The sequence below is a fragment of the Lissotriton helveticus genome, chromosome 10 (genome assembly GCF_964261635.1).
Source record: "Lissotriton helveticus chromosome 10, aLisHel1.1, whole genome shotgun sequence".
Lineage (NCBI taxonomy): Eukaryota > Metazoa > Chordata > Amphibia > Caudata > Salamandridae > Lissotriton > Lissotriton helveticus.
Window position 1 is genome coordinate 671,786,852 of NC_136071.1, and position 15,632 is coordinate 671,802,483.

Sequence of the window (15,632 nt, forward strand, 5' to 3'; positions counted from 1 at the left end):
GGTCTTCCGTGTAGCATGTTCAAGCTTTCCTCCCATCATCTTTTGTGTGCTTGAGGGCTCGGATTAGATTGGAGAGTTTGCTATTCACGAGTTCACACTATAGCACAGTTTTGGGTAGATTGTTGTTCTAATTATATAACTGCCCGTTCTTGCTATAGTCTTAGAGGAAGTATCTTTGGAATACTTTTGTATCGCTGCCAGTAAGATCCTTTACATCCAAATGGCGGGGGCAGTCCAATGAATTTTGTCCTTGTCCTTGGTGTAGGGACTCAAAAGAAACCATAGGCCACGTTCTTTTTGTTTGCCCAGCCTACAGATCGCCCCGGCTAAAGTGGCTGAAACCAATTTGTAAAACCTTGGGAACCCGGGTGGCGCAGGACGCAGTTTGGCTGTTGAGGACTAATACATCTGAACTTGTGGCAATTTCGGTTGCCAAATTTTTGGGGTGGATGTGGATTATTAGAGTAGGCACCCATGTGTTAATTGATTGAATCAACGGTTTTATTATTATCTTTTCTTCTCACGTCTATCTCTGATTTAATACTGTTTTATTAATTGTGGTGATCTGTGATGTATTTTATCATGTTTTTTTGTGATAATATTGTGGTATTTTTATATTATATTTTATTCTCTTGTGGTATACCCTGTTATGGATGTCTTTTATGATGAAATATTCGAATAAAGACGTTATAAAAAAAAAAGAATACGTTTGTATATTTAATGAAAAACATCCTATGAATTTTACAACATTTTATTATAAATAAACCCAGGTTATGTTTGGTCTAGTGCTTAGCTCGCCGTCTGAGGAGTAATTATACCATCCAAAGCCTTCCCCACTTGAAGCAACATGTAATCTTGGTGTTGTAACTACAGTTAACGTTTACCTCATTCCCGGTTTCCCCCTTTTCCCCCCCTCCTCCTTATCACATGTTGGTACATTCCCCTGGACAGCCAGGCGCTCGCTATGGAATGTTGACAGAGCGAGCCGGCGTCCAGGTTGACAAGCTGACGGCTTTCTGCTGTGATTTACCTAAAGAATAAAGAAACTGAAATAATACTCTTGTGTCCCTCATCACTACATTTCTTGGCGCCGAGGAGAAGGAAACTGGGCCAGGGACAGTTATTGCCGTTTCCCTGGGATGAATTTACTGCTTGTCGACGGAGGAACAAAAGATAAAACGGAGCCGGTGAATCGAAGAATAGGAGGAAGCGAGTGACCGATGCTGGCGGTCACCAACAGCTGCCTAAGCTTCACAAGTAAGGAGATTGGGAGAGATAAGGCAAACCAAGTCAGAGACTATTTGCAAGAAAATACGTTGAGAGGGCTGTTAACTTAATCGGTTGCCAGGTCGGGCATCGCGTTGCCTGTATTGACGTGAAATTACAATGAAAAGGCAGGAGCGGAATTGAAGTGTTGGGGCGGCGTGTCATCGCTCACACTTGTGTGCCGGGTCGGGCACAGGCTGCGAACTGAGGGGAAGAGTGCGCTTTAATCTAGTCGTTTGGCAGCGTGACTGAAATCAACCAATCTTCACATAGATTGGAGGGCTGTCAGCGGAACCTATTACCCCGTTTTCCTGCTGTGAGGCGCCCTGAGTTTATCACCCCGCATGATGCCCCGGCGCGTTAAGGCTACAGACGCGTTGAGTGAATGTTGAGACTTCCCGGCTTTACCCGAAGCTTTCTGCGCGCATGAACCAACGGCGCTTACTGAAATATCGCGCAAGGCAGAGCGCTTACCGGTAATCTCTCCCAGAGATACGTGGTGACTCCGGGGTTCTTGTTCGTTTCTCGCTCCTGTGGGGGAACTTGGAAGAGCAGTGTTGAGGGGTTGAAAGAGGCAGCAGTTCGGTGGAGTGCACGCTCGGAGACCTCAGCTCCATTCGAATATCGGCTTCTTCCTGACAGGAACTATTTTGAGGGGAGGTTTCTGCACAGGAAGTTCCCGCCAGTCGGAGGGAAAGCAGGCAGTTACATTGGACTTGATTTCTCGACCGTGGAAGCAGAAAGAGGACTGCATAAACCTCTGTGTTAATGATATTCTCTCAAGTGTACAAGTATTACGTGGCAAAATAGGAAAGTGTTGTTTTTGTTTTGTTTTTTGTGGTGAATACAAGTGCGTATTACTCAGTTTAGAACCACAGCAACTAGTGGCATAGAGTCATTTTCACGTCTTTAGGGTATTGTTGCTCTTATTTGAGAAAATATAGACCTACAAGGATTTTGGGAACTTTATGGCAATGGCAGGTGCAGGAATGAGCCAACCCCCACCTTTTCTCAATGAATTAGGAGAACCAGTTATCCCTTGGAGAAGGTGGGAAGGTATCTTCAAATCTTATTTAATAGCAATTGGGGCCAGCAACTACACTAATATACGCAAACAACATATATTGCTACATAATTTGGGCACACATGGGAGGAAAATATATGAAGATATAACAGGGAGATTGATGGAGGATGAGCAAGAGGAGGTGGAGGAAGGTGTCAATGTTTATGAAAGCACGCTGAGGGAATTAGCGGCTCATTTTAAGGAGAAAATAAATGTGGTGATGGAAAGACATAAGTTCTTTAAGAGAGTACAGAAGAGGGAGGAGAAAGTGAGCAATTATATAGCTGTGTTGAGAGGCTTGTCAGCCACATGTGAGTTTGGTCAACTCACAGACTCTTTAATAAGAGACCAGTTGGTGAGGTGCACCAATGAAACCAAGATACAAGAGGAATTACTGACCAAGAACCCCAATCTTGAGGAAGCAATAAACATAGCTAAGGGTTTAGAGCACACAGCACGATGCATGAAGGAAATGAAAGCTACAGATGGTACAAACAGAGAGAGGTCTGAAAGCAAAGTTAGTACAGAGAGTGAAACAGTTTGTAAAGTAGGGGACAAGAGTAAAGAGGTTAATCGCAGCAAGCCCAGTTCCACAGTGTGTTATAAATGTGGTAGTCCAAATCATTTGGCAAATAACTGGAAGTGTCCTGCAAGGAATGTACAGTGCAGAAAGTGCAACAGGTGGGGGCATTATTCCAAAGTATGTAAAGCACCTGGCAGAGCAGTGCATGTCATTGAGGAGTCACCCCAGGAAGAGGGAAGGGAAAAATCGTACATTTTTCAAGTGGGGGATGAGGAAGATAACAGTGATGATGTTTACCCCAAATGTGATGTCTTACTTGACGGAGTGATGTTTAGTATGTATGCTGATTCGTGCTCCCCTTATACTTTAGTAGATAAGAAAGTGTTTGAAGATAAGTTTGCCAACCATCCTGTAAAATTGTTGCCACCAGACATTAGTCCCAAGGGTTACAACAAAGGGAAGATCTCCCTTGAGGGGATGGTGACCATGAGAATCTCATTTAAGGATAGACACACAGTAGGAAAGGTGTATGTATCCACGAGAGGCTCGACCCTATTGAGCTGGAAACATCAGAGGCAGTTGGGAATCATACTTGATCCAAACAACAAAGAGCAGGTGTTGTTAATTGACCAAGAAGGTATATCAGAGAATCTCACCAATGAGTTCAAAGAAGTGTTCAGTGACGGATTGGGGGTATTTAAGAACTACATGCACAAGATTGTGCTAAAGGAGGGGGCGGTGCCAGTGGTGCACAAGACCAGGTCTATACCTTTGCGCATGAGAGAGCCCCTCCAGCAGGAACTTCAGAGGCTGGTCAAGGAGGGAGTCATCACAGAAATTGAGAGTTCAGCCTGGTTGGCCCCGATTGTCATCATGGCCAAAGATAAAGGGAACAGCATAAGACTCTGTGTGGACCTGAGGGACCTTAATGCGAATATCCTTGTGGACAGGTTCCCTCTTCCCAGGATAGGGGAAATGCTAAGCACGATCAGGGGTGCCAAGTATTTTAGCGTGCTGGACCTATCCTCTGCCTATTACCAAATCAAGCTTCACCCGGATTCCCAAATACTGACAGCGTTCACCACCCCATTTGGAAATTTCAAGTTTCAGAGAATGCCATTTGGATTGGCATCGGCAGCTGCTGCTTTCCAAAGAGTCATGCAACATGTGTTAAAAGACTGTAGGAACACTATCTGTTTCCAAGATGACATCCTGATTTTTGGAGGTTGCGAAGAAGAACACAATGAAATGGCTAGAAGAGTGTTGGAAAAGTTGAAAGAAGTGGGCTTCACCACGAAGCCTTCAAAATGCAAACTAGGAATAAGTTCGGTGGATTACCTGGGACACACCCTATCTGAAGATGGCATCAAACCTAAACATGACTTAGTGAAGGCAGTGGAGGATGCTCCCATTCCCAAGAGTAAAGAGGACATACTGTCTTTCCTAGGTCTTGCGGAATACATGGCCAAATTCATTAAGGATTTTGCAATGGTGTCGCAACCGTTAAGAGACTTGATAAAGAAGGACAGTGTTTTTGAATGGGGAAAAGAACAGGATGCGTCCATGAAGTGCATAAAGAAGGCTATTATTGAAGCCCCGTATATAGGGAAGTTTGATCCTAATGGTGCAACCATTATCTCTACGGACGCCAGCAACACAGGCATAGGGGCAACGCTGGCACAGAGAGAAGGCAACCAGATAAACGTGATAGCCTTCGCATCAAGAACCCTCACAGTATCTGAGAAGAATTACTCCACCATAGAGAAAGAGGCCCTAGCTGTCTATTGGGCCATCTGTCACTACAAGTTTTTCATTTGGGGTATTCCATTTGAAGTACAGACCGACCATAAACCTCTGGTCTCACTGTTCACCAAGAAGGACATGGAAAGCATGACGCCTAGGATAGCTAAATGGGCAGTGGGTCTACAAGCTTACAACTTCAGAGTATCCTATATACCTGGACAACAAAATAGAGTTGCTGACTTCCTATCAAGAGCACCTGCAGACGTAGAAGAGGTAGAGGAAATGAAGAGTAGCTCAATCCTGGAAGTGCGTCTAGCAGCAGTGGAAAAGGCGTCATGGGAAACCCAGATGGAACGAGATGAGGTTATGAAGAAGGTGAAGAGGTATATACTATCTGGATGGCCCAAGAAATGCAAAGACATGGAGACAGAGATCCAGCCATATTGGAACGTGAGGGAGGATCTATCTGTGGAAGGTGACCTAATACTGAAATCAGGGAAAGTGGTCCCACCAGAAGCATTAAGAAGTAAAGTAGTGGAGCTGGCTCACAAGGGACATCTAGGCAGAAGTTTGTGCAAAGCCAGACTTCGTGCAGATTACTGGTTTCCTACCATGGACAGAGAAATGGAGGACAAGGTGCGTGATTGCTATGCGTGCGCCCTGAGTGACAAATCCAAGATCACGAGGAGAGCACCTTTGTCACCAGTTGAAGTTCCGGAGGTGCCGTGGAGCAAGTTAGGCTTCGACATAGCGGGTCCTATCCATGGCAAAGGGCCCCAAGACAGGTACCTATTGGTCCTAGTAGACTACTTTTCAAGCTGGATAACCTGCAAGACCGTTCACAATGTGAGCACCAAAGTCATAGTTGATTTCTTGAAAGAGGTGTTCACACTAGAAGGCATACCCTAAACACTGGTGACAGACAATGGCGTACAACTGATCTCAGAAGAGATGAAGGATTTCCTCAAAGACTGTTCGGTGACCCATGTTCGCACGCCGCTGTATTGTCCCAAAGCAAACGGGAAGGTGGAAAGAGTGAACCGTATGTTGAAGGAGTGCATACAATTGGCCAACCAAGCGGGGGAGAACATTGAGGAAGCCATAAGGGACATGTTGTGGGCATACCACACCACGCCGAAGTCCACTACAGGATGCACACCCTTTGAGTTGCTGAGGGGAAGAAAAGCTGGCACGAAACTCACACCCAGTTGGATGGGGAGAAAACAAATAAAGGAGACCGATCACAAAGAGATCAAGAGGAGAATTGAAGACAGTCAGCAGAAATACAAGGAATGGTATGATAAGAAGTGGGGAGTGAAGGAGAGAGAATTTCAGGAAGGACAAGGAGTTTATGTAAAGAAACCAGAGAGACTGTGGAGTGGAGGCAACAAGTTCTATGCCCCCCAAGACCATCCAGCAGCAAAACAGAAACTCTGTGGTTGTGGATGATGGTAGACTATGGAGTCATGATCGAGTGGTTCCCGCAGAAGGGGGAGAGCCCAGGACAGTAATGAGCAGAGCGGGAGGTAAAGACATCAGTGAAAACATCAGACTAGACAGAAGGAGTGACAGATTTAGGACCTCTCCTCAGTGGCACAAACAGTACATAATGAGATAGACACACATACTAAAGTCATAGGAGCATAGGAGCACACACCATTAGATATCCTGTCCCTTTCTGTTAGTTCCCTTAAGGAGGATGATGTGTTGTAACTACAGTTAACGTTTACCTCATTCCCTGTTTCCCCCTTTTCCCCCCCCTCCTCCTTATCACATGTTGGTACATTCCCCTGGACAGCCAGGCGCTCGCTATGGAATGTTGACAGAGCGATCCGGCGTCCAGGTTGACAAGCTGACGGCTTTCTGCTGTGATTTACCTAAAGAATAAAGAAACTGAAATAATACTCTTGTGTCCCTCATCACTACACTTGGGCAAATCATTTCATCTCACTACACCTCAGTTGACTTTTTTGCCATAACTGTGAGCATGCCCCAAGAGCACTGACTGGACATCTACAATTTACATCCAAATGAACTCTGCAACGTCACGCCAGAATCATGGGACTTATTGTCAAAGCTATATGTGTACAGGTTCCTGCACAAAAATCGGTTATGTACTTGTAAAAGGATTTAGTCACATAAACTTGTTTGTGCAAGCAAAACTATTCCATGGGACTAGGAGTGGGTGGGAAGTGGCTGTTACAGGTTAGAATACCCTAAGGTGTGTGCATACCTACAAACGTACACATTTATGGGTATTTACAATCTTTACTCACACCCCCTTCCTATCAGGAAGGAGATTGGCAATTATCTTTTAACAAGGCTAGGAGTGCAACCTTTAACAGGTGGGGAATAATAATGTAACGCCCGAAAAATGTACTGGTGTAGAGCAACAGAGGATTCGCCACAGGGAAAAATATTTCCCTTAAAAAGTAAAGAAAAAAATGTAATAAGTAAATTGCTCCTGCTTTGCAGATTTTCACAGAAAAATGATAAATTAAGTTAATTTAGGTTTGCTAGCTTTATGACTGGAAACATTTGAGTGTCATACGTTTCTAGGTATACTTCCATAAAAAATTGTGAGTACCTTAAAGTCATCTAAGAACAAAGACCTGTGCACCTACACAATCTTCCCTAAGAAAGGAGTCCCTAATTTCTTAATTACGTTGCCTATTTCGTTGCACAGCAATTACCAACCAATACATTAAATAAATATATTGATGGCAAACCTTTTTAAGTGATGCTTCAGAGAAAGCACATTCGTTTTCAAAACTATCAGGTTTTTTTCAATTGCAAATATTGTTGCTTCCATTTTATTTTGAAAGCCACCAATCATCAATCTAGCTTATATTCTTTTTAAACTGCAGCTTGTGTATTCAAAAGGGTGCATGTTAGAATCCAAGGCAGGCCCACTCAGGCTTCCGTCCTTCCAAAGTCAGCACACAGAATACAGTTACATTAGGTAAAAGTATCAATTGTTAGTTACAGATCTAGACACTGCTGAAGTTTGGTTTAAAGCCCTACATAAAAATATATATTTTTGATTTGGCTTACCAACTTTAGTTATGTGAAATTCATATTCTTGGAGTGGAATTGTTGAAATTGGCACAGGCTTAACCCCTCATGAAAATAAAGTGCTACAATGTGTGATATAAAACATACATTGTGTACATAAAAAAATATATATTTTTATATATAACCTACTAACGATAGCCGGTAGAAAGTTATAGTTAGGACCTTTCCTTAGGAAAAGCATTTTTTGACGTGCCTATATTTTTCACGCTGTTTGATGAATCTTCTAGAAACTTTCCCATAAAGTGCCCTGGTGATTCTTGTTGTTTCGGGGTGATCCGTCAAGCGGGGGCAGACAAAAAGGGGAGTCAAAAAAAGATGCGCTTCCGATGTTAATTCCCATAGGACTTTTAGTCGAAGCTACAGCCCGAGGCACTGGACGGAATGACACCAAATTTGGCAGAAAGGAAGATTTGATTACGCAGATAACACTTTCAGTTATTTGGTGTAAATCCGTTCAGTAGTTGTTGAGAATTCTTTTTTTTTTTTTAAGTTTGTGATATCTGTGGCCATGAAGTCTTTGCAAAAAAAAAAAAAGACAAACTCATGCAGGGAAATGCAGAGCTCTGATTGGCTGTCAACACTTCAATAAGAAAGTGTTGGCAGCCATCTTGAGAAAGGCAGGATAGGAATACCCTGACACCATAAACTTGCCAGAGGGATCCAAACAGGCCAAAAAAAGCATTACAAAAAATATACAGTCAAATTGCAAAATTCACAAATTTGCGGTAAAAAACAAAAAACCCGGGTGGGCCATGTCCACATACCTTAAAAATAGGAAGGGGCACACGTCTCCCTACCCCCCCTCCTAGGGCTTGTTAAAGTCCTGGGGGCTGTTACTTCCCTGGGGCACTTAACAATATGTATGGGGCTAATGTTTATTAAGAAATGGAAGGGGCCCTCACGGCCCCCTGCAGCCTCTTGAACCACCACCCCCCGGATGAGATATATTCATGCAGGGGGTTCGTTGCGGACCCCCGGCCCGAGAACCTCTACCTCCCCGGGGTTAACTTGTATTTTGGAGGGGGCCACATAGCCCCCCTCATGGAGCCATGGATGTCCCTGGGGGCCGCAACCCCCAGGGCCAGCTCCTAGTACCTCCCAAGGTACCTACCCTCAGGACATAGCTGTTTGCTTTTGCTTGGTGGGAGCTGACACCTCAAGATTATATATTTTTATATATAACCTAATTCCTAATTAAGTCGCTTCAGGCCCGTCTCCTTTCTCAACCACTCGGCAGAGGGGCTTCTTGGAGCACAACTTGCTGGGTGATGAAGTCCCCTTGGCTGGTGAGGGTCCGTGGGGAGGGCAATAATCCCTCCTGTTACCTCCGATAAGTTCCACACAGATGGATTGCTGAGAGCTGGTGGGAGGCCCGCCCCATGTCTCCAACCCTCTGCAAACCCGCTCCTGATGCACTACTGGTTGAAGGATGAAATCCCCTTGGAGGCTGTGTGTTCTTGGGGGCCAAGAACCCCTCCTGTAACCTCCATTAAGTCCACCCAGCCAGATTGCCGAGAGATCATGGGAGGCCCTGTGCCCTTTCTCCACTAGTTAGGAAATAGAATTTAAAAAAACCTTAGAAATTCACTGAAAAAAAGAACGGTTACAGGGACCTTACAGTTAGGAAACAGAATTAAAAAGACCATAGAAATTCAATAGAAAAAAACAAAGGTTACAGGGACGTTATATTTAGGTTCAGATTTCACTTGTACAAAACCAGAGAAATTCAGCAGTTATAGTTAGCTGAGCTAAATATAACTTACGGCCCCATAATGCACTGCTTATGACCTCACATATAACATCACTCGACCTGGTCAGTGACATCATTTAATATTTTCTAAACAAGTATTTCATTATTTCTTCGCAATATGTTTATAACCGTAACAATTATATCACCAATTATGTGTCACATGCCAGAAACTAAATCTTCCTTTTGTGCTTAGAGACAACGTTTTCAATGACTTTTTGCATCAACACACTGTATCTAAATGTGAACCTCTGCGAGCACAACTGAATATAAAAATTCAAATGAAACTCCTCACCCGGTAAATAACATTTCTCTTTCCATCGTCCCCAGTTTGAGGTAGTGTTAGTGGTCCAGAAACTATCCAAACATCTTCAAAATTGGCCGTCAAATCACGACAATACATTTCTACCCTGCAAGTACAACAATTAGGTATACTTAAAATGAACTTTCAAGATTATAAAAACTTGTAAATGCATTACAATAACATTCAATAATTCCAATATGATGTCAGCACGTTTTAACATATTTTTAGGTTGAGCCTTGGCAGCGTGCATGCAATGTCTGCAAGACCTGCTGTCATCAATCTACAGAGGGAAATTCTGCCTGCTGCTTACCATTAGTTCACGTCTGCATCAGTCATCTTTGGTGCCTCCTAATTGGTTGGCACGCCTGATTCATCATTTCCGTTTCCTACTCAGGAGCACCAGCCAACTACAGTTCCCCTACTGTGTAGCGGTTTATTTGATCCTTTGGGAGACTACTTCAGTAAAGGAAAAGGACTCTGCCTTGTCCACCTCCTCCACTTTTTTTTACTTTTCAAAAGTTTTTTTCTCTCTGTTGGGTGCCAGTCCCAGTGCCTGTGCCATTGTCTGCCTGCGGCTACGATCACCTTTGCGCTGGGGGACCTTAAGTCCAGGAGCTCCTCTGAGGTCCGCAGAGGCTATATTTACAAGGGCTTTCACCAGAACGAGGTTCCCAGCCACAAGATTATGGGTGAGTGTATGATTTGAGGAAAAAGGAACTCCGTGCATACAGCACCCATGGAAACTGACTACCAGTTTGAAATGTCTCTGGGCTTCCGTTGTCTCAGGAATCCAACTGTGTGTTCCTGTGGTGTCAGGACTCCTCTTTACTGCTATGTGCCCCTCTTTATGGGGTCCACGCAACACTGTTGACTGCCAGTTCACCCATCCTCTGGCATGAAGAGTCAAACCCTCTCTCTAGCGTTACTTCACTATTGCCTTTTTCTATTGAATCATCACTGAGTAAAGGATACTCTCTGTCTGTATGATCGTGACTGTCCACCTCCCCGTCTCTAGAATCGTGACTGTCACCCTCAATGTTCCTAATATCACAACTGTCAGCTTCTGGTATCATCACTGCCAGCCTCCGGGTCGCTACTACCATGATCGCCTGCCTCCATGCTTGTAGTATTGTGATTGCCAATCCCCAAGCTTCTCGTATCATGACTGCCATACTCCATGTCCCCATGATTATAGTATTAAAATTGCCACCCCCATGATTATAGTATTGTGACTGCCTCCCTCCCTGTTTCTAGTATTGTGACTGCCAGACACTGCTGTCATAACTGCCAACCCTCCCTGCCTCCATTATCATGGCTGTGAGTCACAAGTGTCATGACTGCCTATCTCTGTGTCTTTAGTATCATGACTGCTTACCTCTATGCCTCTGCTTTCATGAATGTCAGCCTCTGGTATCATGACTGCCAACCACAGTGTCTCTTGTGACACGCATGCCTGCTTCCATGTCTATGGCACCAATACTGCTAGCCTCTGGTACCATGCTGCCAGACTCCTTGTCTCATGACTGACAGCCAATGGTATCATGACTGCTTGCGTCACTGCCTCTAGCATCATGACTGGCAGCCCCTGGTATCATGGCTGCTAGCTTCACTGCCTCTAGCATCATAACTGACACCCACTGGTATCATGACTGCTAGCTTCACTGTCAAAGCATCAGAGATCCTTCTGTTGATATACAACATAAACCAGGGCCTTTTTAGTACCTAAATAACAGGGGTGCGTAAGTTAATAAAATAACTAGTTGTCCATGGGGCAATATGCTTAATAAATCTACTTGTCCTGTAACAAATTCCACTTGTCCCTTTGGTACCTCTAGTGCGGCGACAAATTATGGCAGCAACCTCATTGTATAACAGCTCTGATGTAGCCTATCTGATTATGCCAGATCTCATACCATAGTAGTGTTTGAATACTTGCAATCTCCTTATGTTGCCACGTTTCTGCAGATCTACATACTGGAGCTGAAGGTAGCGCTAAGCAATAGTTCCAGGGTTAGAATGCCCTTTTGAGTCTGTGAAAACCTGCTAATTTGCATGTTTTAAAAGGTTTTCAACAACTCTTCTGTAATCTTTTCCCATACTGAGAAATGTTGGAAATGTATTCCTAAAAATGGCATACATAAACCTTCTTCCAGAGTTCGAAAAAAAAGTGGAGCAAATCTACAAATGCATATTTGCTCATGCTAAAATGCAGTTCACAAATATTTTCTAGGAGTACTATTTCTTGTCCTACTTCTGTAAATTCTTGGGAATTCACGAAAGCCATATAGCTGCACTTAATGCAAGGACATATTCCATGGGTGTACTTTTGAGACTTTCTTTAATAATTGGGCCCCTAATTTGGTCTGGCGTTGACCATTACCATTTGCGTTTATTAAAATTATGTCTCTCTCTCTGTATCGGCTGGCTCCATTGAGAGGGACAGCATTCTGCTTTTTCACATAGAGCATTTCGGCACACAAAGTAGTTTTGTTCAGTGCCAGAAACTACTGTGGCAGTCTGTGCTTTTTAATACCCAAAAACAATTTTTGATTTTGCCAATGTATGTTATAATGGTGAGGGCCCAGCAGCTGCCAAACCAATAAGGTTTTTCAAAAACCATGGCAAAACAATTCACACATTGACAAAACTAAAAAGCTGACCATCAATTTCAGACCTAATGACTTTGCCAATGCTTGCTTATTTTGGTTTCCCATAATCTTATTGAAACTGATTGCACTGATTTTCCATTATGAATATTTTTGGGAAATGCTAGCATGCATCAACATGCTACTAAAATATGCTGCAAAGAAATGGTACCTGAAATTGTACAGTAGTTTATCAAAATGTTATTTTTCCTGCTTTCATTTTTTATGAACATTTTATTTTGAAAGCAAAGAATCGTCGATCTTCCTTTCAAGCTTCTGCAAATATTTGCATCAAATGAGAGAGCATTCTGGGAGCATTATACATAGACTCATATTGCTAAACTTTGAAAACGTGTGTACACATTTTTATACTGGAACCACTATCAGTAGTGAAGTCAGAGCTTACAACATTTACTTAGAGCGCTCAACCAAATAATAAAGGCTTTCAATTAATGAACCACAAATACAAGTTTGAACAGTATTCACACATGGACAAAAATATTACCTTAACTGCATACAGTGCCCTTCCCTGATCCATAATGTGGTACTGAAAACTGGCAGCCAAAGGGTTTGTTATGTTATGTTATTTGGATTTATAGCGCGCACGGCTACTCGTGAGTGTCCCGGCGCGATGTTTTTAGGGGAGCAGGAGACTAGTGGATTAAAAGATACGTTTTAAGATTTTTCTTGAATGCTGACAGGTCTTCATTATTGCGTAAAGCCAGGGGAAGTGCATTCCACGCTGCCGCAGCCCTCCGAGTCAGAAACCTGCCTCCCAACCTCTGGAACTGAAATCGGGGAACCATTGCGAGTCGGAGGGATGCCGATCGCAACAGTCTTGAGGGCACGTAGTAGGTAAAATGCTTTTGCAGATAAGATGGGCCAATGCCGTGAAGGGCACGGTGGGCTAGAACCAGCGATTTGAACTTTACCCGTTCTGCTACTGGAAGGCTGTGAAGGGAGCGCAGGTGGTGCTGCACGCTATGTGTGGTGGAGATGCCCAGCAGAGGTCTGGCTGCCGAATTCTGGACAACCTGCAGCTTTTAATCAGGTAGCCAGGAATGCCAATGTAAAGTGCATTGGCATAGTCCAGCAGTGACAGGATGAGGGCACAAGTGACCGTTTCTCTAGCTGCTTGAGGCAGGAAAGGAAAGAATTTTCTTAGTCTTGAGAAGGCCAAGGCAGAAAGAAACAGTCTAAACCTAAATCCCTTAGGACTATGTTAAATTTCATCTCAATATTCGATTTATGTGACCCCTGGCGCTTGAAAAATCCACGGAAAACTGATTTTACTTGCTGGTCGGGCAGGTTCAAATCATCCTCCCGCATTGATTTTTTTCTGGCCTCCAGATAGCTAAAGTTTTTTTCTCAGGAAATTTGTCATAATGGTTTCTCAGATCATGCGATGGTGGTTATTAATTTTGATGTGGGAAACAATATTAAAATCCCTAAACGTTGGGTCTTTAATAAAAACATATTTACAGGAGATAAACTGGGTTACGTCACTCAAATTAGAGATTACAGATTTTATTGCTCGAAACACAGGTACCGCTCCCTTACATATTATTTGGGATTCCCTGAAGACCTTTATTCGGGGCATAGTCATAAGCAAAGATGCGGTTGAATGGCTCACTGTCAAAAATATTAGGAATTCTCTGCTACAAAAAATTCAGGACCTAACAGCACAACGACATCGCAATTCAACTGGTAATGTTCAGAAACAACTTAGTGAAGCTAAGCGTGAACTTAGTGCCCATTATTTTTCACAGAGCGAAGAGGTTTTTCGTAGACAATCACAAAAAGTCTACGAAGAAAGTAACTTTACGGGAAAATTTTTAGCCTGGCAGGTGAAAGAACAAGCTGCTACGAATATGATTCAGTCATTAAAAAGTCCTGTCACTCATACTGAGACATCTGATCAGGCAGAAATAAGTTCAATAATGTTCTCCCACTATCACAAAATTTACAGTACACAGTATTCCATTGACCATCAAAATCTCTCAGATTTTTGGGGGGAGACATGTACTTCCCAGTTTATCTTTAGACGATCAAACAATTATGCGAAGCCCATTTTCCAGGGAAGAATTGGAACTAGTTGTAAAGGATCTTCCACTGGGTAAGGCCTGCGGCCCTGATGGTTTTCCTGCTGAGATTTTTTTTTTTTTTATCTTTTTATTATTTTTAAAACAAGAAGAAAAAATAGACACATCCGGTGCCATACATTCATACACAATAATGGATTGGACAGTTATTTGGACAGGATAGACTTGGAGCAACAGAAGGATCCCTGGTGCGCCTGCGTTGATAAGTCCAAAACAGATATTGCAATAATACAATCGAGAAACAGTTTAAGCACGAGCCATCCAATCCCGCCCACCCTGTATGATCAGGATAATAGAAGAAGCGAGGCCACCGGACATTGGAATTTAAAAGAAAGCAGGATATGTCACCAACTATACTAAAAGGGGAAAGACCAAGAAAGACTAAGGAAAGAGAAACAAAAAGAAGGACACACAAAGAAGATAATAAACCCATCCCCCCACCCTGCACCCCTGCATATGGCTGTCGCCTAACCCCAACTAGCAGCGTGCCTGTCGCCCCAACTAACTAGGTTCCAAAGATGGAAAAGAGAAAAACATGGGGGAGGGCATATACGTATAGGCTCCCAGCCCCTTTGCCCCCGGCCAGAGATAGGCACCCCCTATAGTAAAATACAGTGTATCAGCGATTATAGTGGAAGAAAATTAGGGGGAGCCATAATACACCGCCCAGCCTCACGTAAGTCCAACAGTTGCAGATCGAACACCCATTTGAGCCAAACCAACCGTCCTGGTCAATCGATCTCAACCTTGACCCCTCCGAACCATCACGCGAACCCCTCCCAGCAAGACTAATATGTCAACGAGAGAATCAAAGAAGAAAAGGAGTCCAACAGGAAACTGTCCATTACTACTCGAAGTCAGTGAGTCCACGAGTACTTCAGCAGCACAAAAAATCTCCCTCCTGGATGGATAGTCCCAATGTAGTTTTTCCCACAATCGTACGGTCACTAAGGCAGGAAAGGATGAAAACAAAGTGGAAGAACAGTCAACAACAAAAGTCTCCGGGAGGGGAACGTCAATCGATACATCCAAAGTCAGCAATGTTGGAGGGCTTAGCGATGTGCTCATGACCTCAGGAATACAGTTCTCAGAAGCACCAACCGAGGGTTTCGACACTTGTTTCCTCACGGGGTCCTCGCGCAGAATCAAAATGGCCGTTGCTTG

General features: G+C 43.5%; 1 protein-coding gene across 1 annotated transcript in view; it reads right to left on the reverse strand.

Moving 5' to 3' along the window:
* The window catches only part of EXOG (exo/endonuclease G), a 171,961-nt gene that overhangs the window by 79,388 nt on the left and 76,941 nt on the right, over positions 1 to 15,632 (reverse strand). Inside the window, exon 5 of the mRNA XM_078663206.1 lies at positions 9,713 to 9,827. Coding sequence (XP_078519332.1) covers positions 9,713 to 9,827 — 115 coding nt within the window. The remainder of the gene's footprint in view (positions 1 to 9,712; positions 9,828 to 15,632) is intronic.